At 34.7% G+C, this 27,990-nt stretch overlaps 1 protein-coding gene across 2 annotated transcripts in view; it reads right to left on the minus strand.

The window, feature by feature from the left end:
• Positions 1-15,190: 15,190 nt before the first annotated feature.
• LOC138693074 (E3 ubiquitin-protein ligase TRIM9-like) overlaps positions 15,191-27,990 on the minus strand; it is a 409,349-nt gene continuing 396,549 nt past the window's right edge. For both annotated transcript variants that reach the window (XM_069816661.1, XM_069816669.1), the window contains one exon: positions 15,191-27,748. In XM_069816661.1, the coding sequence (XP_069672762.1) occupies positions 27,629-27,748 (120 nt within the window). In that variant the 3' untranslated portion in view covers positions 15,191-27,628. The remainder of the gene's footprint in view (positions 27,749-27,990) is intronic.

The following is a 27,990-nucleotide window of genomic DNA, read 5'->3' on the forward strand; positions in this document are numbered from 1 at the left end:
CTCCAATAGCCTGAATATATAAAAATATTTGTTTACTATAATGACAAATTATTCCAAGAAATTCATATACATATGTTAATGAAGGTTTCAAAAGTATTTGAATTCATATACAAAATAATGTACGTTATAAATAACTGTATAGATCTAAGTATGTATATATTTATTACACATTGTATTGTAATTATTATAAAACCACGTGTAGGCCTATATTACAGAAGTCAATATTATTAATGACACACTGCCATATCACATTGTTTCTTGAAACTTGAGTTTAATATGTAATAGATCATAATTTTATTACGTTATCATTTCAAGGTAGTTCCTATTGTACTTGAATTCATGTGTAATATAATTTGTGTGATATATGGGCCTAATTTTGTGCATATTTGTAGCATAATGTATTATAATTATTATAAAAGTACGTGTATATTACAGAAGGCAATTATTAACGTTGCACTACCATATTACATTATTTCTTGACTCTTGAATTTAATTTATTGTTCACTATTTTATAATGTTATCACTTCAAGATAGACCCTATTATAGCCTATACTGTCAATATTTACTGAATACACAAACCGTGAGTTTTATTTATTCATTTAAATCTATGGACGCAGATCTAACCATAAACAATCTGTTATGTTGACTAGAGTTGGGCAACACGATTCTTTTTCAGAAGTCGATTCCAACGATTCAATCACACATTACGAATCGATTCTAACGATTCGTTCACGATTCTTCTCAGTCTGCGATTCCAACTATTCTTTTGAATCGTCAACGAGTTCACGATTCTTCCCAGTCTACGATTCAAACTATTCTTTTGAATCGTCGCAAGACACCAAACCACGCGTAGAACAAAAACGTTCTACATCTCTCTCATAGATGGCATAAGAGGCGAGACATTGGATTGTCTCTTTCTCATTGGCTGGAACCATTCAGTATGAACTCCATTAGTCTACAAAATTACCCAAGATAATGTCTCTAAATTATAATTTATCAACTGAACCTTATTATGAAGTACATTTTTTGCATTACATCTCTATTTAACTATGCAAATTTCAGGTTTGTGTTCATTATTTTCCATACTTAACAAATGCAGTACATATTTTGATTTCACTCTCGCTCGGGAGCATTCGACACGGTTCGGAAATGTCCGTTGACAGGTTACATCAAACAACGAATAGAATCGTGGGTTACGATACCATGCCGATTCCTTCATATTCTTTTGAATGACGATTCGTTACGATTCTTTTGAACGACGATTCGTTGATACCACGAATCGATTCTTACGATTCTTTATTATTAGTCGTTCGAATGAACGATTCGTTCACGAATCGACCCAACTCTAATGTTGACTGTGTCATTCGAGTGGTGCCTGCAGTATAGGTGACGTCATGCGCAGACTGAACGAAAACACGCACAGCTTGTCCCACACCTCTACTATGTTTCCACCATGGTATTACGTAACGGCATTTGTTTCGTCTCTACTCTATCATATACTACGTTTTCATGGAGTATTCAGATCGATCTGAATACACTTACCGTATTGAAATCTTCATGAAAACGGGGATTCAATTCGATCTGAGTCTCAAGGTCGATACACCTAAAAAGTGAGATCGGATCGTATTCAGTTCGAACTGAGTTCCATGAAAACGGGTATCGTATTCAATTCGATCTCAATACGCTAAGCGCGTGATCGATCGTCATTTGTTGTATTGTATTGTATTGTATTTATTAACATTCCATGGTATTCATACATTGCTTAACAGCTAGAATACGGAACAAGTAAAAAAACTTAATACTATTATAAAGTCTTAATTTATAGTCACAGTCTAGATGAAATGTATACAGACGAGATTTAAAATATAGTCTACTAGTACAACACATAGTTTTAGTACGGTATCAATTTCATGAAGTGTTATTTCATGTCATGAATTCACCTACAGAATAGAAGGCGTGAGAAATTAGGTACTTCTTTAATTTGGCCCTAAATAATCTTATGTTTTGAGTTTCATTTTTATATAGATAGGAAGGCTATTAAAAATTGTTACTGCTATATAACGCACACCTTTTTTATAGCACGATAGACTTGCCGATGGAGTATGGAAGTCCTTTTTTTGACGTGTATTTATGCTATGAACTGTGACTTAGTTACAAGGTTTTCACGATTACATACGAGGAAGATTATTAATGAAAATATATACTGACAAGCCATGATGTGTCAGCTGTTTTACCGACAGCGAGGAAAATAAGTATGTTGAAAAAGAGTGTTGTAAAACATAATATTTCGCGTTTTCCTAAAAGTCGATATTACCATTATTCATTAACAGCCTGAATATTAAGTTTTCATGCGCCACATTTGGAAAATGCAACATTGTTTAGGCTATAACTAATGCCTACAGAGTGACCAACACGCTAATATGTCGGTGACATGTTAACCAACATAACTACTTTCGAAACTTAATCTTTCGTCCTCAGATCGTTTTCAATACGTATCGAAAATTGCATGAAAACGGGGATCGTACTCAGTACGGACCGTATTCAGATCGAATTGAATTCTCCATGAAAACGTAGATAGACACAGAGCAATAGTTATTTGTTTTGAATGGGAGATTACTCTTTTCCATGCTCCTACTGGAATGACACCTCTCGTAGCTGTTCTTGACCCCTGTGGCCTCTGGCCTCTGCTTAATCTGCTAGTATTCCGGTTTCGGGTCGGTCTCGGGTAATAATTTTATAAGCTAATCTCGGGGTTCGGCTCTGGTTCAGGTCGGATCGGGCCGGGCTGGGTCTAAGAATTTTGACCCGGGCAGATCTCTACCACATAACTCGAACTTAACAGCCAAATCACAAATAATGATCAGTAGGGACCATACGTTGTCCTAGGAGGCTACAAGTTTAAGTATTACAGGAGTTTTTAACTGTACGACGTACATGCATTAGCAAGCGAAGTACTTGACTGATGTAATATTTACATTTTAAATTATTTACACTATGTAGCTACTGGGTACACTTACAATACCGATATGATAAAGAATGTAGCCTACACCTACACTGATCAATCATTATTTACACTGTTAAGCTTATGTACGATGCAGTCTGGTAACGCAAGGTATTTTATTTCATAATACTATAGCCTATTTATTTTGTAGGCTACTTACGGCTTTTAAGGAACCCGGAGGTTCATTGCCGTTCACACATAAGCCCGCCATCGGTCCCTATCCTGAGCAAGATTAATCCAATCTCTATCATTATATCCCACCTACCTCAAATCCATTTTTATGTTATCCTCCCATCTACGTCTCGGGTTCCCCCCAAGGTCTTTTTCCCTCCGGCCTCCCAACTAACACTCTATATGCATTTCTGGATTCGCCCATACGTGCTACATGCCCTGCCCATCTCAAACGTCTAGATTTAATGTTCCTAATCATGTCATGTGAAGAATACAATGCGTGAAGTTCTGTGTTGTGTAACTTTCTCCATTCTCCTGTAACTTCATCCCTCTTAGCCCCAAATATTTTCCTAAGAACCTTATTCTCAAACACCCTTAACCTCTGTTCCTCTCTCAAAGTGAGAGTCCCAGTTTCACAACCATACAGAACAACCAGTAATATAACTGTTTTATAAATTCTAACTTTCAGATTTTTTGACAGCAGACTAGATGACAAAAGCTTCTCAACCGAATAATAAAAGGCATTTCCCATATTTATTCTGTGTTTAATTTCCTCCCGAGTGTCATTTATATTTGTTACTGTTGCTCCCAGGTATTTGAATTTTTCCACCTCTTCAAATTGGATAATTTCCAATTTTTATATTTCCATTTTGTACAATATTTTGGTCACGAGATATAACCATATACTTTGTCTTTTCAGGATTTACTCCCAAACCTATTTCTTTACTTGTTTCAAGTAAAATTCCTGTATTTTCCCTATCGTTTGTGGATTTTCTCCTAGCATATTCACGTCATCCGCATAGACAAGCAGCTGATGTAACCTGTTCAATGACAAACCCTCTCTGTTATCCTGTAATAAATATCGACCTGAAGATGACCATTAGATGGTTGGAAAAGTTAGTCAAATCCACTCGATATGAATAATACCGTAATGTAATGTTTTTTTTTTTTAACCTTACCTTGTTTGATAAGTTTGTAGACTGAAAACTATCCAATAAACTTTATTATAAATTTAACATGAGTTTGAAGTTAAACTGAATAAAATATAATAGCCTACATTTTAATCAATTATATATAGCCCAGAACAAATGAAGCTTTATGGAACGCAAGACATCCTAGGCACTTCTAGGTCTATATTCTAACTACTCCATGCAATAACTACTGGTATTAGTCCGTAAGAATACATTTGCGCCTGTTACATTCCTTTGCACTCTTTATTTTCGGTTTAAAATGTCTAAAAATTAATTAATCATAGAAAAATACAAAGAAATTGTCCCGCAAAAACAAAAGTCGAGTGTCGATCTGTTCACGAACGTTATCGTGTGAATCGCACTATGAAATGATCTTCAAGAATCGATCCATTACTATTTTTTTGATGCTGTATATAACTCCAGAGATGAATTTGGCAATAGGCTAAAAGACTATAGCCTAGAGTGAAAAAATCTAAGGACGGCAACATTTAAGAGAAAATGGACTTGTTTTCGAGTGGTTGAAACAGATAAGGCAAAGTATGAAGCAATTTTTTTGAAACAGAAACAATTGGGGCTATAGATAAGCAAATACTAGGAATTGCCTGTAGAAAGAAGTCTTACACTTGTGCGATATGCTGCAGCTGATAACTCTCAGCAGTAATCTGTCTGCATTCTGCAAATAATAATTCCATATTTCTGAGTAACGCTTGCTTGTTTTGTTATATTGAAATTGCGATTGCAGTGGCGGCTCGTAAGTTATTAAATCGGGGGGGTTCACAATGGTATATGAATAAAAGAGACTACTGTTTAAATGTTGTCGTTTTCTTACATATCTTTAATTTCCAATAAGTACGTACGTAATTTGAGCCAAAAAATATTTTCAAAATACTGGAAATGAAACTCATTTTGAAAAGATCTGACACTAAATTTAAATAATAAATATGAAAACTGCTACAAGGAAAAATCAAATTATTGTAGTAACTATGAGTAAAATCTTGTAAATCTCTGAAAATGTCTTCTTTGTAAGTTATTTTCTATGAGGAACTGCAAAAGATCGATTGTGCCACTTATATTCCTATAATAATCTGCCAGTAGCATTGGTTAAGGTGGTCTCCAACCATCGGCATAGCTCAGTCGGCAAAAGCGTCAGTCTTCTGATCCACAGCTGCGCTCGGGCGAGGGTTCGACTCCCACTTGGGCTAATTAACAGAGTGGTATTTTTTCCCCGAGGTTTTCTCTAAAAGTAAGGCGAATGCCAGGTAATCTATAGCGAATCACTGCCTAATCTCGCCAAATACTATCTCTTTATCACCAATTCCATCGACGCTAAATAACCCAGTAATTGGTACAGCGAACAAAATCTAATCGATTAAACTAAAGGAATATAACATTAATTTTGATGTAGTTTAAAGACGCTGCCAAGTATATCACTTCGTTGTGGGAGAATAGCAAGCCATTTCACTTCTTGCTGCCATGATGGGTTAGTTTATTTCCCACAATTATAGTCCGGGTCAGCTTACTTCATACCCCAAGGGTGAAACCAAATCATTTTCCCCCCATTACTACATATGCTAGTAGATTGCGGTGATTTTCTAGCTTGCAGGTTGAATTTTCTTTTGCCAACTTCGTTTCGAATTTCGATACTGACAAATACTACAAATGGTAGTGATTTTATAACTGTTATGTTGGCAGCTGAGACAGACATTGTCGGCACTGGAGTTCCCTGGAATTAAAATTGTACTAGATTTCTGAGCCGGTTACTGGAAACTAGTGAAATTTGAACATACTAATAATTAGGCCTAATTAATATCAGTATGATTACACTAGTCAACAAATTTTAACTTTTTGTCTGTCACAGAAATGAAATCAGCTGATTTTTACTAAATCGACCCTGCTGATTACGAAAATGGCAGCGAAAAATCTGTAACACGTAACATTTTTGTGTGACAGAAGGGGAAATATTTTGATTAAAAAAACGTTTTTGCGCATTTCATAATACGTAATTACAACAGTGAAAATAAATAAATTCCTAAGATGCAAAATTTATACACAAAATACACTGACGTTTCACAGAATAATAATAACGCTGCATAAATAATAATTACAATAAGAAAAAGTAGCATTATGTTCCTTTTTTCCCTTCAAAATAGGTTTTTACTTTATTAATTTAAAACTGGATCAAATGAACTATAATTTTTTAAGATTTATAAATTACATTTATTAAAATCTCAAATCAAATAATTCAGGAGCCCTACAATGAAGTAAACAAACATATACAGACTTCAAGCTAGATTAAAAAAAAAAAAAAAGGATTTAGTTTCTTAGAGTTATTTTTTCCTCTTGTAGTTTGAGTCACCTTCTCTGAACAAAAACCAACAGTAGTCCCCCATCATACTAGAATCCCACCTTCCTTGATATCGTTGTTCCATCTTGTGTATATCTTGATGAAATCTTTCCCCTTTTTCATCGCTTACAGCTCCTAAGTGCTCTGGGAAAAAGTCCAGGTGGGAATGTAGGAAATGTATTTTCAATGACATTCGACAACCAAGCTCCTGGTAACTATGCAGGAGTTCTTGTACAAGCTGTTGGTAATTGTCAGCTTTATTATTACCTAAAAACCCACTAACAACACTTACAAAGGCATTCCAAGCTTCTAGTTCCTCAAAACTTATTTTTTTTTTTTTTCAAAGCTCTCATCTTTCAAAAGTTTCCTAATTTGAGGGCCAAAAAAAATTCACTCTTTCACTTTAGTCTCACTCAGTTTCGGAAACATATTCCTTACATTATGAAAAACCTTCTCCATTCTTATCCATAACTTTAAAAAAAACTCTTCATTAAACCAAGCTTGATATGTAAAGGAGGAAGCAGTACTTTTTCCGGTTTTACTAAAGGGACATACTTGATATCATGTTCTCCTGGGACATAGCTTTCTCTGGGAAGCCAGTCTTTCACTACCTATGTAGTGTTTTTCAGTCGCTCTACTACCCCACAAACAGAGAAAGCAACAGTATTTTGTGAATCCTTCCAGAAGTCAGAGCAATAAGGCGACAATTTTCAAATCTCCGCAGAGTTGCCAGCAGTATGTTTTATATTGGACTGCATCTAGTAACACTGAAAAATGTGTATAAATTTCCTTCATATCTACTGAATACGCCACTGGAATTAATGGTTTAGTGTTTCCATTGTGCAATAACACTGCTTTTAAATTTATTTTGGAAGAATCTATGAATAACATCCATTCCTCTGGGATGTGCTGAAATCCAAGTTCTTCCATTAAGCCGTCTATATTTACACACAGGCACATAGAATTCTTCATTATAAAATACTTTGAAAACCGTTCATGTCTCTTCCTGTACAATGAAATTTTAGTATCTGTTGCTAGCAGGTTCCATTGTTGCAGTCTAAATCCTAAAATCTCAGCTTGTTGTTTAGTGAGATTAAGATATCTTATTAAGTCACATTGTTGAATTAAATGGGGTTCTTTATGATGTTCTGGACTATAGGACGGATCAGAGAATGTTGGTTGAGCCAAGTCATCTGTTTGTTTTATTGGAAGAACCAATTCCGAAGGAGGATTAGGAATAGGAAGTTTTGATCTAGGTGGTACAGGTCTTATTGCAGATGGAACATTAGGATATGCCGGGTTCGATTCCCGGTTAGAGCACAGGAATTTTTCCTTAAAGGGGATTATTCCTGTGTTCGTCCATGGTCTGAAATTTAGGTTAAGTTTAGATTTAAGATCTCTCCTGGCACCACATTATCATAATCATCCTATCACATCATTGGGGTAATGTAACTCCGCCTTCCAGGCGCCCCAACCTCAGAAGTGGGTTACAACTAAGCCATGGCCAGGAGAGAAGACCAGAAATGTCGAAAAAACAACCTGGTGGCATTGGATAAAAAAAACATTAGGATATTCAATTTTAGATCTTGTTTTCTTTGAAAATCCGGTAATCTTTGTTAAACAGAAATAACAGTCTTCTGCATGACTTCTCGGTTTACGCCAGACCATTAGAACTGCAAACGACATACTTCGATCCTTCTCTCCATTCATTCAGTTTATCAGTTTTGAGTAACATGTTGTGCAGCATATATGGGGAGCCCATGATTTGTCCTCATCACACACATTACATTCAAAATAGTAATAATATGCTTGTTTTAATTTATCTGATAAAGGCCAACGCTGCGATTTTGCCGTAAATTCTCCACATACGTAACAAAAGGCTGCCCGGCGAATTTATAAACGCACGACGAGACTTTTTTCATTCTGAGAAAGAGTAAATGAATGCGAAGATGAACACTTAAAACCAGCGATACAACCTGTCACAAGCTCAAACAATATTCAACTAATCCTAAAATGCAATCTATTTCACTCTAAAAGCCCACCCTCTCAGTGCTTTCTGTCGGTCTAGCGCCATAAAGCAATAAAGTAATACAGATATATAACACCCACTAAGAGCCTTATTAATGCAGACACAAGTATTTGAAAGAACGTATTCCTTAAAATACCCTTCTAGTATATCCTGAGCAACAATAAGTTATAAAACGTATGAATATGCTGTGTAACCGTTTAAATAAAGTCCATAGTTCGATACCCGAGTTCTTTGGTAAATTCATTCTTATTTTTTCACAATTTCCAATTTTCCTCTTAAATGGGGCGTGATGGAAAATTTTCAAGTTTAGATCTACTATCAGCACACAAAAATTGATCTAAAATGACCATTTTCACCCTTGTGACAAAAACCTTGTTGACTAGTGTTATTAATACATAATAGTTATTTTGTGTGTTGTGTTGTGGTTACAATTCAAGACTATAATCAGGTAAGTGTAAATAAATATAACATACTTGGGTGCGACAATGCAGGTGGGTAATCTATACAAAATACCATTTCACATTTTAATGAACTTCTTTCGTGTTTACATTTTTATCATCGGTATAATAATGTCAAAAAGAGGAAAAAGCATGGCAGTGACTCCACCAAGAAAGCGTAAAGCGTGCTCCGAGAGTGGGGATAACTTTTCCTACTGGCGTTCTGTTCTTTCAGATTTAACCGAAAGAAGATAATGAAGAAGGAATAATTATGCTCACGGAGACAGCAATTTAACTAGAATAGCAAAATTATCAGGAGTAAGTATTCTTAAACATACATTTCATGGTGATATTCGGTTTTCGGAGTTAGTAGCCTACTAATAATTTCATGTGATCAAACCAAGTACATTTTTAGGTTAGGTCTCGTGAATCAATTGTTTAGTCAAACCAATGAATTTCATGTTGCCAGACAAAATACCTATCATGATGGTCCCTTTTTCGTATAATTTGCTTATGAAAATATGTTACTAATTATTGAATTATTTAGAATAACCTTCCAACATAAAGGTAAAGTACGGTAATACGTAAGATTGTGATTTTACTTCATATGGTGATATCTGGTAACAGTTGGCAACACTGACAAACGGCAATATTTGCTGTTTAGGAACTGTTCTTACGTGACCCTCACTATAGCAACGAATGGAATACTGGAACTGGTAATGATTTACGATGAACAATTTTAATTTAAGATTCTACAACTCTGCTATAGCATTCGCGTCAGCAATAGATTCCTCACAACTGCCTATACTGATGAAATACATGGAATAATAGATAAATGACTTACGTCTCTGATCCTCTGCCACTTACAATTCATTACAATCTTATGGCCAATTATACGTCATTGACTCAATATATGCTAACGTTCTATGTGCCCAAAATGATGTCCAGCATTTATAGGTACCCAGTACACTCCAAACGTTGTCAGATATTGTTTCTTACAACTTTATGCTCTTTCCTACAAAAATGCAGGTCAAATATTGGCAAATGAAGAAACGTACGATCTGTTCATTTAAGTTTCGTTGATCATATTGGATTAGATAAATAATAATCCGTGACGCTACAGCCCTCGAAGAGCCTAGACCGACCAGCCGGCTGCTGGCCTCACGTCCACATGCCGAAGCAGAGGTGGACGATCATCCAACCAGAATGGAGATATCGTGTGGTTAGCACGATGATCCCCCAGCCGTTATAGCTGGCTTTCGCAACCGGATTTCGTTACCTATCGTAGCTCCCCAAGTGCATCACGATGCTGGGTGGGCACCGGTCCCATACACTGGCCGAAATTTCATGAGAGAATTTCTTCCCCCCCATGAGGACTCGAACCAGCGCGCATTCATTGGATTAGATAAACGACGATACAATAAACTTACTGCAGAGGACATTACGGGTGTTTTTGTCCCCGAAGATAGTGAGCGACCAAAATACAGATATGTTGTGCATGGCAGAGAAGGGGGACCAGATTACGCCTTCATTGTGATGAGATTATTAATATCCACTACTCTTCTCTTATGACTCACAATTGCAACACAGTGTCGTGAGGAAGGACTGAAGGTCAACAAAGCTTGGTATCCGGCCCTCAGAAGCACACACATCAAACCCTTTCTCCGACAATTAGACACTATGACAAACAATCAGAACACCGAAGCCACTGGTGCGGACCGCGGCGACAACGACAAGCAACAACAGTCTCACACCTTAAATATCGACGTGCTACCGGGGCGGCGAAACCCGAAGTGAGACAAGTGGCCAAGAGGCTTGGAGCTCACATATTCAGTTTTTCACAGCCCCAACTCCCCCCTTGCAAGGACGTGTTTTCTCACGTACCTTTAAAGTTTCTCCTCCCACTTCCCCCCCTCATTCATTCATTCATTCATTCATTCATTCATTCATTCATTCATTCATTCATTCATTCATTCATTCAGACTCAATGCCAGCCAATTGGCTAGTATATATCCATCGATTCATAGAGTCATTTTACCTAAGAGCCAACTGGCTAGTCTCTGAAATTGAGACAACTCATCCTGCCTAAGGTTTTTCCGTGGTTTTCCTAAGGCGCTAAGACAAATGTCGGGATGAGCCCTAGAAGAAATGGGCCACGGACCTGCACTCATATCCCCATGAACCCCTTAATTACTCTAAATTAATTAATAATTACATCTATCCTAAATTCATAATCAATCGACCTATTACCTAAGAGCCAAGTTGGCTAATCTCTTATATTGAGACAACTCATCCTGCCTAAGGTATTTCCGTGTTTTCCTAAGGCGTTAAGACAAATGTCGGGATGAGCCCTAAGAGAAATGGGCCACGGACCTATATGCCCTTCCCCATAAGTTCCCCTTTTTTCTAACAAACAATTTGATGCCCAAGTTCAGAGTCTATAAAATAATGAAATATATTTGCAATGCGAAAGGACAGGCAACCTTTCAATGTGCAGATTCAGAATTCACGGCGTCTCTCCTGGCGGTCTTCACCTGCCTTGTCATCGAACAACAGACGACAGAGTCTTCTCGACTCCTCCTGCACTGCGAAATGACACAGTTCATTTCAATGTGCAGATCTACACCAGCCATCGCCTCCTCGTCCCGTCCCGTGATCATTTTGATCACATTTCCGTCCCCTCGCGTATGTGGTACCTAAGAGGTTACGTCCATTTTCGGCTTTCTCCTTCAAAATTTTCTAGAAATCCTTCAGTGGAGAAGCGTAACCCGGAGTGAGACTAGTGGCCAACAGGCTTGGAGCTCACATATTTAGTTTGTTACAGCCCCCCGACCCCTTGCAAGGACGCGTTTTGCGTACCTTTTAAATTTGTCCTCCCAATTCTTCTCTCTTTTTTCGATTTTTCGAGTCTCAATGCCAGACAGCAGATCTCTCCGCTCACGTGTACCACGCCACTGAAGATATTCACCGGAGTAGTGGACGAAACGTTTGGTTGTAACACCGACAGACCACGGCCCTCTAGCCCGGAAAATACGCATCCTATCAACGCCGGCCGTGAAAGCCTACATTCCAAGGAAGAGGGTTTGTTTGGTGTCATACTTACAGTAATCAATGGCTAAGGTCATTATTGTCTTTCGAGAATTTAAATTCTCTCCTGCGCTATTTGCATCGCACGTGCGAGTGAAGTACGATGTGGCAATGTTGTACGCTGCCTTGCCCTCAGTATCTGTCACTCTCGACGCAAACGCTAGCAGACTACCGCCTTCCGAATTGCCGTCGACTCTAGCTGTCCGGTATTGTTATAGTAAGGTATGTGCTACAAATGCCATTGAACATTTCTTGTAATAGTTGTGTCCGTGTATTAAATTATTGTAAAATGGTGTATAATTACCCTTCAAGAGAGAACATAAATCGTATTTATTTATGGAGCTGAAAACCGTTGTGCTCGTAGAACTGCTAGAGCTTTCAATGAGAGGCATCCTGAGAAAAACGTAAGTCACCGATATGTCATAGATATAATACGGAAATTTGAAGAAACTGGTTCTGTGTGCAATAAAGCAAACGGCCAACCTAGAAAACTCGAAGAAGGATTTAAGCCATTGACACAGAAAATTAATAAGTATGAGGAATCTATTGCTCATAAGAATGCTTGCCTATACCTGTTTTTTTTTTTAAAGATGGGACATGACAGAAGCTTGCGGTCGGAAAAACAACTGAATGTCACATAGCGTGGTAGGCTTGTTGCTATGGTAACAATGGTTGAGTTGTCAAACTTATCGTTCCCACATGACGAGTGCTTAATAGTCTCTTGGCGGCATTTATTGTGCACACAATGTTAGCATTGGTACGTTTCGTGTTTGATTCTCTGTCGATTTTTGTATTGTTTTCTTACCTTCGAGTCAATGTCAATTAATGTTTTAACGTCAGCCATCTTAACATCAATTGCTAGTTTCCATCAGCTGGCAGCGTGGTAGTCCATATTGGCAACACAGCACTGTAGTTCCAAGCTCGCCCGCTTAACTGTCATGTTCCATCTTTCAAAAAAATAGATATAGATTTACCAGTCTTGGAAGAATAGAAATTAGGCAACAATTTAGCTCAGCTTTCAGGCAGGATATTGAAAGATGGAATGATAACATAAGGAAAAATCGCTATGTTCTTTCCAAGATAATTGATCATCATCATCATCATCATCATCATCATCATCATCATCATCATCATCATCAGGCTCATTTTAAGGCAATTATCTACTTGAAAGAACTGTAGTATTTTTGTATTTTTTTCAGAAATGAGATATTGTTTATTGTTGAAAAACTATGTGATATCATAAAAGTAGTGAACGCCTCATTATTTTAGGCACGAAACGCCACTGCTATTAACTTATTGCTAATATCTTAGTTGGCTGGTTGTATGTTACGTCACTAAAGGTATCTCACGTACACTCAGTGCTTGTTACTGCTCACTCACAACATAAAAATAATGCAGACTTCTGGCTTAGTTGTAAAAAAAAACGAAAAAAAAAAACACGCACATAATGGTACACACACGATCTCTTTCGAAGTTTTAAAGTCCTATTTAGTCGTTTTTTTGCCTTAACAGAATTCATATATTATTTGACAATTTATAAAAACGAAATAATAATAGTACCATAATAATAATAATAGGTTAAAACATAGATATCTGGGCACTGTTATGAGAAAAATAAATGTTAATTAAACAAGATTTGTCTGCATTTGAGGTAGTTTGAAGAGTCGTTTCCTTAGCAGGAGCTCACTACTTCCTGTACTTGACAGAATCATTAATATCTCATATTAAATCATAACAAGACCAATATTGTCAATGGTAGCTTCTGTACATAACTTCGATTTGATATAATATGAAAGATATATTACTACCACTCTACAATAAAATAAATATTATTACTGCTATCGCTGCCACAACCACCACAATGACCACTACCACCAAAACAACGACGATCACAACCACCACCACAAATCACAACAACCACCCACAATGGCCACCACCACCATCATTATTATCACCATCACCACTACTGTTGGCATCACCATAATGGATCTGGTCATTGATTCATCTATAGTTTAGCATCTTAGAAATTTGCATTTTGGGGTTAATTTGCCCATTCTAGAATCCAGTTATTTATATAACATTTTATATCAAATCCGTGAGGTTACCTATGATAAGTTCTTATCTTACATCTTTGCTTCCTGTCTTGTTAAGAGGACACATTCATATCTTTTACTATAAAAAAAGTGCTTCTGATAACACAGTCATTTTTCGCTGATAATTATTTGGTGAACAATAAGTTTCGAAACAAATTAGTAACAGCACTGAAAATAAATCGCAAATCCATAATGATTCATCATTTCTGTTATAGATATAACCTACCGGTATGAAAGAACATTAACTCTCACAAAAGTGGCTTCGAAATTAAAGCAGGAGATCGTGACATTAAATTTATAAGGTGATTTAAAAATTAAGCAAATTAATGACTAGAAAACAGTTTGTGAAAATAGACTAGCATGAGACTAACTTTGGTACAATGCTAAACCAACAGCCAAGAGCTTGCGTAACTTGTAATATTTTGTCATAATAAAACTGGGTACCAGTACTTAATATAGATGATGATGATGACGATAATGATGATGATGGTGGTGGTGATGTAACTACAATTGATATCGTATCTTATATACCGACAAAGAAAAGAAACTAGTAGAAAGTAGAATCATAGAAAAGCTTCATACAAAACTAGACAGCAGTAGTCATTTGCCTAATATTTTCTGATTCTTCTTTCTCGGGCTGAAACATTATCATTTGGTTTACTGCTGTTGAATGATCATAAATCCGTTTATCGGACGAAAACCTCAATAAAAAATAATGCTGTTGAATGATCATAAATCCGTTTATAAGACCACGAAAACCTCAATAAAAATAATACTGTTGAATGATCATAAATCCGTTTACAAGACGAAAACCTCAATAAAAATAATGCTGCTGAATGATCATAAATCAGTTTATAAGACAAAACCTCAATAAGAATAATGCTCTTGAATAATCATAAATCCGTTTATATGACGAAAACCTCAATAAAAATAATGCTGAATCAACTATTAAATAATAAAGTTGCAGTAATATGCCTTTGGTGTTTGTAAAATTGTTCCAAAAACATAATGCAATTCACACATTTATATGTTTAGTAACTCCGAAATAATGGGCATATTTGCACAATTTTTAAAAGTTGTTTATTAGCAATAATGTTCCAATATACAAATTTACAAGGGATACAAAGTAGTGCTTATAAAATATTAGTAATCTTGCAAGGTAAAAAAAGCAACTTTTAACATCATATCTAGATTTACTGAAATGTTGGGTGGAGGGTGCAAAAATGGAGAACATGCTCTTGTGATGCATTGTGGTGCAATAATGTACGAAGTAAACAGTAACTATATGGTCTTTCATATCTATTACAAACAGGAAACAATTGTAAACTGTTGAAAATGGTCCACAACAAGATGGCTTAAACTTGGTATTAGGAGGTATTAAGAGGATCTTGCAAAACACTGAATTGAGTGGGATTAAACAATGATTTGTACCAGGTGCCAACAGTCAAATATTAAAAAGGAACACACTCTATATGCATAAATGTAGGTGTGTCAAGGAGTTGCAATCTTCAACAAACTAAATTCATGTACCTAAACGACTCAATCTACAATTACGAAGATTTGCACTCCTTGGATCTTTATATAAAAAAAGTCAATATTTGGTTTAGCCCTTGACAATCCTACATAAATGAAACATAACCTAAGAAATAAATACAATTGTAACCAGCAGAATACAGGTTTCTGTAATGCAGTACAACATAATTTGGCCAATTAAGTACATTATAATATTTACATTTAACAATTATAAATCTACTCAAGGTTATTTTTTATTACTTAGTGATAAATACTGTATTTGGAAGTCTATTTAGGGTGTGTGAAACAGAAAGTATGAATGACAATAAAACATGAATGCATTGGGACATAACATATGGAAATCTGACAATAGAATGTGTGATATATGTATGTTTCACAAATTAAGTTGAATGGTTGTTTTGAGCAATACAGTAAGAATGGTGAACAGTATCAGTGACGATCCAGTTATAAGCCCATTTATAGATAAGATCTTAAATTAATGAGACTCAATTTTCACTTTCTTTCCCAAAGAAAATTTATTTTAAATTTTACTGCCAGATAAAGTTGGGCTCAAAGCCTCTCAAAGTTGCAAATCTAGTCTTTCAAGTAAAGCTCCCTGTAAAGCAGATTTAAATAATTTCAAGGGAAAAACTGTTCCGGGGCCGGATCCCGGGATCGATACCTGGCCCCGGAACAGTTTTTCCCTTGAAATTATTCAAATCTGCTTTACAGGGAGCTTTACCTGAAAGACTAGATTTGCATAATATATACGTCACTGTGTACGTTAACAGAAAACCACAATTCCAAGTCACACAAGTGGGTCTCTGGCATTTCGTCAGCCCACGCGAGTTGTGTGGCTATAAAGGAAAAAGTTGGGACGGTGTCGGGTGGAGTTCCCGGGTAGCTCAGTTGGTAAGAGCGCTGGTACGCTCAACCAGAGGTCCCGGGATCAATACCCGGCCCCAGAACAATTTTTCCCTTGAAATTATTCCTCTCAAAGTTGACAATATACTGTAAGTGTAAATGAATGAGACACTACAATCCAAATTCAATTATTCATCCAAATGATCAATCTAGTTTGTAATTAGTATAAAATCCGGTACTGTACTTATTATTTAAAATTCTGGATAACTCACCATTTGACGAACTATTAAGAGTACCGGTAACCAGTTTTCAGCTGGAATTTGTGTTAGCCAAAGAAGGTGAAGAGGTTAGATTTTCTCTGGTATTCCCATTTCACTTGCCATCATACAACCAATTCTTCACCATCACCATCTCATGATGAAGTGGCTACACTGTCTTGTTGCTAGCAAGCACTATAATATATCCTCCAATGTCGCTGTCATTTTGTACTGGTATGTAATCAGCCAAATTAACTGAAAAAGGATGGAGAACAAAAAAAAAATAGAGATACGTAATTGAGATCTTGATATTTAGGAGTATCAGTAACAGATTTATACCAGTAAATTAATGAAAATACTCACGCTTTATTTATTTCTACTGACAGCATTCTAGTACACCAAAGTTATTTAGAGATCTGGGAACTTCATTATTTGTCCTTTTTCGCATTTTTTAGAAATGAAATTTGTTTAACAATTCCAAAACATTTTGTAACATATAAATTGTTTGTCTAAATTCAAAATTATGGCTTTCCAAAGAAAGTATCCAGTAACATCTACAGGCCTGCCAAGTTTCAAATCTAGGAAAAGCTGATATCGGTATCTACAATGTAAACCAAAATTTCAACTTATAGTTGGTCGACCTAGGCTAAGTTGGGATGATATCAGTAGTATTTGAGATGGAAAAGGCTTTTAATCTATCCTTGCAGTGGAAGAAGAAGTAAATGTTTTTATTGACAAACATCTGCCATTTCATGCACAAAAAATATGTGTTAAGCTTGAGACTGTACACCCAAATAGAACGAGAGGAAGAGACAGTTCTTTCAAATAAAAATTCTTAAGGACTAACGAGAGGAAGAGGCAGTTCTTTCAAATAAAAATTCTTAAGGATTATCAGATTAACAGTAAAATGTGCATGTACTTAAAGTACTTTCATTTTTAATGTTATTGCGTATTTACTTACACTTCTGACATACCCGTACTGTACTCCCATCTTGCACTACAGATGTAATTTGTTTCCAATTTTTTTAAGATCACTCTTGTTTGCTAGTGCATATTAATTATGTACTGTGGAATTACGATGGTCCACACATGTTAAATTTATATAAATTCACTATCTTAATTAAATATTAATTTAAAATGATCCATGAATATGTACAATTAAATAAGGAAATATTTACAATTCTTAGAAAAGTGTGATTTCATTATAAGTAAGGAGTATACATATCAATTTGTAAAGAATTTGTGGATACATTGAAGTTGCAGTATTGAATGACAAGAAATTGATATTGATAAATCTTTAAAAGACTGATGTCTCATCATACATTTCATGTATTTTATTTTCTTGGACTATATCTTGGACTATCATTCAAAATACACTAAACCTTTGCTACATAAATTAAATTTACTATATGTCCAGATGAGATAGACTATCGTTTTCTGAACTGCGCAGAAAAGAAAAGTAAACAAACGGAGGTAGGTTTAGAACTACCAGTAGTGACTGCTAATTCTTCAAGAATGAACGATCCTTTTAGGTAACTACCTGTAATCTATGTAATCTTTAATGATAATTCTTCTATGCCAGACAAAATAAAACTTACGATGCAAAATCACAACCAAGAGTACCGGTAATAATGGTTTTACAGATAATTTCACAGAAGTAAATATGTTTTCTTTTATACGAACTAGCTATGTCATTTCATTTATTTGTCATTTAGGTAATAAAAAAATACCAAGAAAAAATAATTTCATTAATTTGAAATAAATAACAATTGTGCATTGTTAACTGTATGAGAAAGCTAAATATATGTATTAAATAGTACTCAAATAGCTTTGAGATGGGAGAAATTTGCTAAAATAATATGGGGAAGAAAATTTACCATAAATTTCTGTTTCTGAAAAGGGCAACGAGTGATAATTTAATAATAAACATTTACACTGATCAGTACTGGTAACGATCTATTAAGAAAAAGAGATATGACATAAAAAAAGGAGGATTTCCCATTTTCATCAAATTCTATGCACTTGAATGCTTCTACAAATTAAAATTTCTATGTGTAGTCAACATGTAAATAATGAGGTTAGTTGGGGATGCTCGAGTTTTTGTCCAGAGCCAGCTCAGCTATCAATGCCCCAACTAACCTCAACTAACCTCACTGTAGATACCTATTATTGGAGAAAAATTTGTTCTGGCACCGGGAATCGAACCCAGTGCCTCTCAGCTTTGCATGCTGAGTGCTCTTTCCATCTGAGCTATGCCAAGACCCAATTTACAATGCCGGCTGAACTCTCCTTTGTATCATCAATGGCCTACTACCTGCATTTTAGACATATGGCAGGAGCACGTATTTAAATGACTATGGCCATTTTCGACAACAGTTTTATTTCTGTTGCAGTAATTGTTTCCAAATAATGATGAACTGCCTGATTTTTTTCATTTTCAAGTGAAACAATTTTCCTGGTATTACCACAGTCTAGTATATACAGCCACGAAGCTCAATATGTAGTAAATATGCATCCATAGATAGTTGCTAACCACTAGGATCGCTACTATCACCTCATTACAGACAATGCGAAATAGTACCTGCTATTGTTCCTAGTACTCTCATAAAGTCAAGCTTCGTGACTGTATATACTAGACTGTGGTATTACTGTCATTATTTAATTAATAAACTCGTGTTTAATAAAGACTATTAATTAATCACAAACTTATACGAGTGAAAAAATCAAAATGGATAATGTGTAGAAATGTGACTACATGAAACAGCTGACACATTCATATCAATGCTGTGTTCTAGGATAGGTTAAGGAAATCAAAGATCTTAATGGAAAATATTCTTTTGCTTTTTTTTTTTGGCCCAATATTTTGCAAGTCAGACACTGTTTAGTTTAACATCGTCTGATTACCATTCTTATAATTTCTGACTATATCTTAAAATACTGTGTCTGTAATTGGTGCTTTGGTTTTTTTAATAGTCTTGTGGATTTTTTAGAAATCACATTTGTATTTTTGTAATTCTATACAACTGAGAGTAACCTAACCTCTTTCAATGTACTCATTTTATTCCTACGACATTCAATACAGACTATTAAGTGCATAAATGTGTACTCAAATATGCGCACACTGTCATTTCCCATAGTTATACCTCTCATATAATGCATTCTGTGAAATGTTTTCAGTAACAAATTACAACACTGATACAATTGCCAGCAAATCCAAAATTCATTTTACATTAATTGAAGAAATAAGTTTCTTTCTTCGTTAACTCTGGCAACAGAGACTGTTCACACACCCTTATTATCTATTCAAATGCTTCATTATCTACAATTGTACAATGTGGGGGTGAAGGGTGATAAGGACAACAGTTTTTAAGTGACGTGAGAGAGTTTTCAAAACCAACCAACTCCAGCGATGTATATTTTATATAATTAACACTTGCGTCTTCATTTCTTTCTATAAAAGATCCATTTTCACTATTTCATAATTCATATCAATCTTTAAAAAAATTCACAATAATGAAATATACAGTACATATTAATCACTATTTTATTAAATTGCTACTCTTCAAATATGCTTCTTTCATGATGTCTGTTAAAAATGATATGGAAATTCGCAATATAAATTACTGGTATAAAATAACTTTCATATTCAAGAGATATTTGTAGAATGTTTTTCCTTCAACTATGAATTCACATAATCATTAATAACAAAATTGAATATTTCTTCAGCTACCCCGTATCTCTTTTTTAAACATGAAAAATTAACTATCAGTATAAATTTTATAGTCAAGAATATTAAGTTTAGAATTTTATACAGAATGGGCGGAAAATCACTCTCTATTTTTAATCTTTAATTTCTAATAAATTGGTATGTATATGAATGGTTTGTTTCCAAAACCTGCTATTTTGTTCAAAAACCGATTTTGACCCACAGCCATTCCAGTTATCATGGATGTTACATTTTTACTATTTTCAAATTCTGTATAGGCCTATTGAAAATGAAATGACTTTTGTCAACTTTTATTATTAGAATCAATTTAAAAGATCAGTATCATTTTATAGAAAAAAGTTGTTGCATAATAGTACATTATGCAACGAGCCTATAATGAAGGTAATTAAGAAGTGAGTATGGATATTTATGAAATGAGCGCAAGCGAGTTTCATAATTTTCATACGAGCTTCTTAATTACCATTATAGGCGAGTTTCATACGACTTTTTATGCTCGATCATATTTCTAACTTGATATTATTAATTTTTGAGCAATGTCCCGTATGTTGTGAGATGTGCGCAGACGCAAAAGTATTAATTTTTTCCGAGGAACAGATGTCCACATTGACCATGCTAGGCCATAAGAACCTACAGAGATAACATTGAATTAAATTAGACATTGAAAAACGAGATGACAAATTGAATTTATTTGAATATTATTTACAATTAACGCTAATTATTATAGTAACAGAACATAAACTTCTGCGACAGTATTGGATTTCCAGCCTCCGTGACTTTTCGCTAATTCTCTTTCGATTGCATATCCGAGAATAATCGATACTTGCGGTTTTATAACGGTAGAAAGCTGACCTGTCATTGGCTGAACAGTTGTAACCTGAGTCGTCATTGGCTGAAAGACCTGACCTTTAATGAGTATGTGTACTTTAATGACATGCATTAAAGGTCTGCTACCAGGTGTATAATTACTACATTTCGGCATGGTCGAGCATAAAATTTATTATAATTGCGGAAAATAAAGAAAAGATTCCGTCACAGATGTTACAAGATTTGTAAACTCACTTCACATCTTATTAACAAAAAGAGTAAAACTCAGGTTTCTGCCTCAAGCAAAAAGAGATTCTTTCTCATAGTGTTCATGGGGAAGCTATGCAAATCTCATGGCGTCCAATTAGTTCACAAAAACATCATCAGTAAATATTGTATAGCTGTTTCTTTCATGTCACAGATGAGTTAATGTTCTTAATTTTTTTCAGTTTCAAAACAACTGTGACATTTCAAAGTCAAAATTATATGGTAGGCCTACCTATTACCCAGCCAAGACTACTTATATTCAATGTCCATAAAACTAGTAAAATATTTTCCTTCTGAAAATAAAGCATTAGAATATTAATTTTAGAGTCTTATCTATGTCTTACACTAACAATAAACAAATATTTCTCAAAAAGACTTCTTCACTGGAATTCCCAGTTTCCCGGAATGACTGCCCAATAACATAAACATGACAATATCTTTGAAAAATATTGGAGTGCAAAAGATCAAATGACTTTATTGTCAAATGCCTGGCATTAGAAAACAACAACAACTACTTTCAATATTTTAGGAGAAACAAATGTTCGAAAATAGGGAGTGACGTTCCACCCACCATGTAGATCTTTACTACCAGGATTAGTGAGAGATATATGGCAGTTGTGTTTATGGATGCTTTCATATTATGAAATCGTACTATAGTTATTATAAAATTGATTTTTACATTTATTAAAGATAATAAAATACAGGCAAAACTATATACAGCAATCCCTATTTAAATGTAAAATATTTATCAGTGATGTTATCCAAAACAAATCAGAAAAAGAAATAACATAGTACAGAATATATCAAGCCGAATGAGTAGGCCTACTTAGTAGGCTGAGTCTTGTTCTTTGACTCATTCAACATAATGATTAAAGCGTGATGTACACGGTGCTGTTTTTAGAAAGCTTATTCAAAACGAATAGTCTAAGAGCAGCTCTGTAAATTACGCTTAACCCAACATACCTATACACGAAGCTAATACTGGTACAGTAAAGAAAAAAATAACTGAGGTTATGTTCGCAGAAATTCTGAATTTATATTATTTCTATACGTCAAAATGTATAAACATTTAAATTGTCATTGCATCTCAGTTAATTTTAATATCAATTTCTGTAAAATTTTGTTTGGATCTACAATCATGATATAACAGCTTCTTAAAACACAACCATCATTGTATTCAATACTACAAACTGGTATGGTATCATAGGTATTTAATTCCTCACATGATGAAGTAATTGCGGCAATAAATAAGTATGCAGCATTAGAAAATTGTTTCCTAAAGAAGTAATTATCACTTATCACTAACAAAATGAAAGAAGATAATTTGATAGCAGACAAAACTTCACCATTTTTTTTCACGCAAAAACCATTATTTGTCCATCTGGCACTTCAACGACTTCACGATATTCTTTGATATTGGTAAGGGCGGGAGCAAGGAAGGAACAAGAATTATGAAGCTTTCCATTTCTTATAACATCATCACAGTAATACATTTCATTATTCACACTTCTATAGTAAAGTCATTTTCACTGCAAACACAGTAGTTACACTAATGATTTCCAAGTAGTCCATATCATTACAAATGTTATTCTTTGTGGTAATATTGTTCAAATTGAGGTCATTTGCTGTATTGGGATAGGTTAAACTTATCTGACGCTTTTAGAGATGTGTTTACATAAGAAAATTACTGAATGTATATGTGAGACCATTATAAAAATTTTGCAACTTGCATACTATAATACTGGTAAACGATTTAATATTTTATTGTATTTTCCATACTGGTACATATTTCGTTACTAATATTTGTGTCAACAGCAGTGTTGTAATAGTAGTCTTACTTTCTACAGAACTAAAGTGTAAATAACACTAAAGAAAGGTTACTAGATTTTTTTTTTTTCACAATTTACTGGGACAGATATCGATATATGAAAATAGTACATTATGCAACGAGCCTATAATGATGGTAATTAAGACGCAAGTATGGATATTTATGAAATGAGCGCAAGCGAGTTTCATAATATTCATACGAGCGTCTTAATTACAATTATAGGCAAGTTTCATATGACTTTTTATGCTCGACCATATTTCTAACTTGAAATTATTCAGATGTATACATTTTATTTGTATCTGACAAGATCGGAAGTGACTTTGTTCTACGTCGTGATGTGCGCAGACGCGAAAGTATTGATTTTTTCCGAGAAATAATGTCATTGACCTTGATGTAATCTCGTTAAACTTGATATAACCTTGATTATTGAATTCGACATTGAAAAACGAGATGACAAATTGAATTTATTTGAATGTTATTTACAAATAACGCTAATTATTATAGTAACAGAACATAACCTTCTGCGACAGTATTGGATTTCCAGCCTCAGTGACTTTTCGCTAATTCTCTTTCGATTGCATATCCGAGAATAATCGATACTTGCGGTTTTATAACGGTACAAAGCTGACTTGTCATTGGCTGAACACCTGTAAGCTGAGTTGTTATTGGCTGAACACCTGTACTTTAATGAGTAGGTATACTTTAATGACATGCATTAAAGGACTGCTACCAGGTGTATAATTACTACATCTCGGCATGGTCGAGCATAAAACTACTTTTATCATTTCTGTTAGTTTGCCATCCAATTGTACTATTGTTTTTGCACACTTTAAGGAATTAAAATACTCATTCTACTTTTACACTAAAATATTAATTCTATGTAACTACTACTTAAACATTACTTGGTGTTTTCAGAAGAATTAATTTTTTTAAGCAGCTCTTCTCTGCTGACAAGTCATGTTGAAGTTAGTCAAGTTGGCTCGAACAGTAATTTTCTAAACTCATTCCGGACGTTTTGGATCTCCATATCATGTTCACAGAATAAAAAAAAAATCTTTTCACTGAAGCTTTACTTCCAGAAAAACACGGAGATATTTCAATCAACTTCTGGAGTTGTGCATAGGAAATAATTTTCTCAGAAAATTAAAAAAAAATTCACTCAATTTGAGCAAAGATCAGCATTTTCTTCAATCCAGTTTGCTATTTTCTCTGCCACATTATTTACCAACAAAAAATTTCATAAAACACATTTTTTCATCCAGATCAAGCCCATCTACTCGTACATTGGAAGAAAAATAATGGACTGTCTCTTCAAATCTTTCTCTTTGTGGAGGAGATCTCAGCAATATACATTTCACAGATAAGTTATCTTGTGAATGAATATTCCAGGCACTGAGTATTTCAACAGCATTTTCATAAAATTATAATAATTAACAGTGAAAATTTGGGGACAAATTATTAAATTCGGGAACATTCTAGAGACGAATTTTATTGGGAGACAAATAGCAAAATTGGGGGACTGTCTCCAGAAAATGGAGACGTTTGATAACCTTACACTAAAGAAATGTTAAGTTACATAACATATTTATTAGTGCTGTCGATCAATCAAAATATTTAATCGATTAACTATTTGAATTTAATCGATTAATCGATAAATTAATAGAGTTTTGATCGAGTTTAAAAAAAGGTTTTAATATACCGTAATACACAATTATTGTTAAATTTAACTTGTGTTCAGTGATAAGCATAAGTATTAAATGTTGTATATCTGTATATATTGTATCATTATATTATAAAACAATTATTTCAATGTATGACTTGAGGTTTTTCCAGCATTTGATGTAGAATAACTCTTCTCAGGTTCTCAGCCAGATGAGTTGGAGATTAGCTTCCAAGCTTTTGACGGCTATATTATTTTAATGTACCGAAGTACATATGATATTTCCATGCAGATATTCTCCGTTCCATTACTCTTTCATCGTTTTGACGGCTAGCTCTGCCATCTTCTTCGGGGAATGAAGTGATGTGGGACCATGTCTAGCAGGTATATATGCAAAAGTAGGGCTTCCCGCTGCGGACCAATCAGGAACTAGTTCCTAGTCCCGACTGCCAGGCGCATTCTGGTTGGTGGAAGCGGTAGCCAATCAGGAGCTACTTGATGATCTCGACTGTCTGCCGTGTGCTGGTGGTCTAAGCGTTTTGATGGCAGGTTTCCATGCCACTCTATGTTTAGTAACAATGCTTCCTGCATCACTAAACACGAAAAAACTTTTTTTTCTGCCAAGCACTTCTCCACGATCATTCAATTTAAATCCAAATGTTTCACCGAGTTTACCTCTCAAATTCTCATATGACATAATGAAGTTTATACTTTTCACAAACCACAGAAAACTGATTTTTTTTTATCAAACTCTCTCTCGGAAATTGCTTGCTTAAAAGTACAAGAGTACCGTCATTTTCTACACAACCTTCATAAACAACCTTCATAAACAAACTCAGTACAGAAACTGCAACTGCAGAACTACAGCAGTCGAAGACTGGCCCCTATTATAATCGAATTAACCAGATTTTAAAAAGAGAAGAAGGTAGTTACACTCTCACTTGCACACAGTATAGACATGGCTATTTTAAAAGGGATGAGGGGGGACGAATCCCAGAAAAGTATGTATTTCATATGCTAGGAAGATGAGCTGACAACAAGGTGGATGTTTTCTTGGAAAACCATAAAACGTAATAAGGGTTTCGCACTGTGTTTCAACTTTCAATAGAGGTCGACTAGGTCACTGTCCTCATATTTCCATCTCTTTCTTAAGTGTTTATGCAAAGATTTTCCCTATTCTATCTGGTTTACAGTTAGAAAATAACAGTACTTTGTACTTTTAAGTAAGCAATTTCCGAGAGAGAAATATTGTCGGAATTTTAATATGAGTTTGTATTAACAAAACACTAATTAATATCAACTACAACCGATTTATTTTAATTGACTCGATTATTCGATTAAATATTTTTGATCGATTAATCTTACAACAGAAATTGATTTATTAGTCGATTAAATCCTACAACACTATCGTAAATTAAATTAAAAAATCCTGGTCGATCAATAACCTATGCTAAATATTATTTATATCACTTTCAGGGAAGAAAGTATTTCATTTCGTTAGATTTCAATTGAATTTATTTCCAAATTCCATTATCCGAGAAAATAAAAAATGTCAACTGTATTTATAACAGAAACACATTTCTGAAATTTATGAGAGCAACACTAGGTTATACTCCTTTGGACCACAAAACAAATGAACATATCATGCAAGAATTTCAATTACAATCAGTCTCACAGTTTATAAACAAGTACCAGCTGCAGTGGAAAAACCATGTCCAACAAATGAATCGTAATAGATTTTCAAAAACCATGCTTCATTACCATCCCCAGGGGAAGAGATCTTTGAGCCGTAAAAAAAAGAAAAGAAAATTTACCGAGAATGACTCCTTATTGAGACTGTAACAGGCCTTGGGCCTTATACTTCTTTCGATCATGATGATAATGATGATCACGACATATTTGTATAGTTTAATAGATTACCCTTTGGGTTAGTTACAGGTTCTGGTATATTAGCAAAATTGATTAATAGTATATTTTCAGATGTTAAATTGAAGTTTCTGTTTACATTCAGTGGTGATTTATATAATCATTTACGCATTCTAATAATCCTTAAATGTTTTGGTTCGCAACATTTCTTATGTAAACACATTTCGTTCAACCTTCAACCAGACAGTATCAAAATGGATACCTATTGGACAATAAAATAAGAACAGTAGACCTTTCTCTGTAAGTAAGGGCTCCTTTGAGGGCCACAATGTCTCTTTTCAAATACATAAATCCCTTACAAGGAATTCAAACGCTTATTATTTCTCTTCTTTTTGTACAGAAAAGTTGGGTGGGATTTTTTTTTTCTGACGTACTGGGTACATTATAATCTCCCACTCGACAATATAAAATATCGCCAATCCCTGCTTAGTGGTATAGCGAAGCGGCACATTTAATGATGTCTAAAACCATCTAAAGCTGACAGGCTTTTACAATGAGAAGAGCTTAATCTCTTCTAGTACAATTAAAACAGATTCATATAAAAAAAGAGAAGAAGAGAGTTTGCAGGTTTTGAAATGAGACTCTCTCACTCTTGAGTGAGGGAGATGTAGAGAGATATGTAGGCAGAAGTGTGACTGGAGAGACATCTCTCAACTCTCGTCACTGTCTGATGGCGGGTCTATGGCAGTGTGCAGTGTCACGGAAACTCCTCGATTCAGGCTCACTGCAGGGTAGAACACTCCGTACAAATCTTGAAATGCAATTGGACCCTGCAACACAGACAGTTCGTCTATCAACACACACGTCTCACTGTTTACAGTTTCACAAATATTAGTACTTAGATGAAAATTTTAATAACGATAATAATAATAATAATAATAATAATAATAATAATAATAATAATAATTTAGAAAGAATAATTTCCCCTCCTCACTTGCGGTTATGTAGCCATATTTCCAGGTCGGTATTATTATTATTAATAATAATAATAATAATAATAATAATAATAATA

Source organism: Periplaneta americana, chromosome 2, assembly GCF_040183065.1.
Source record: "Periplaneta americana isolate PAMFEO1 chromosome 2, P.americana_PAMFEO1_priV1, whole genome shotgun sequence".
Classification (NCBI taxonomy): Eukaryota; Metazoa; Arthropoda; class Insecta; order Blattodea; family Blattidae; genus Periplaneta; species Periplaneta americana.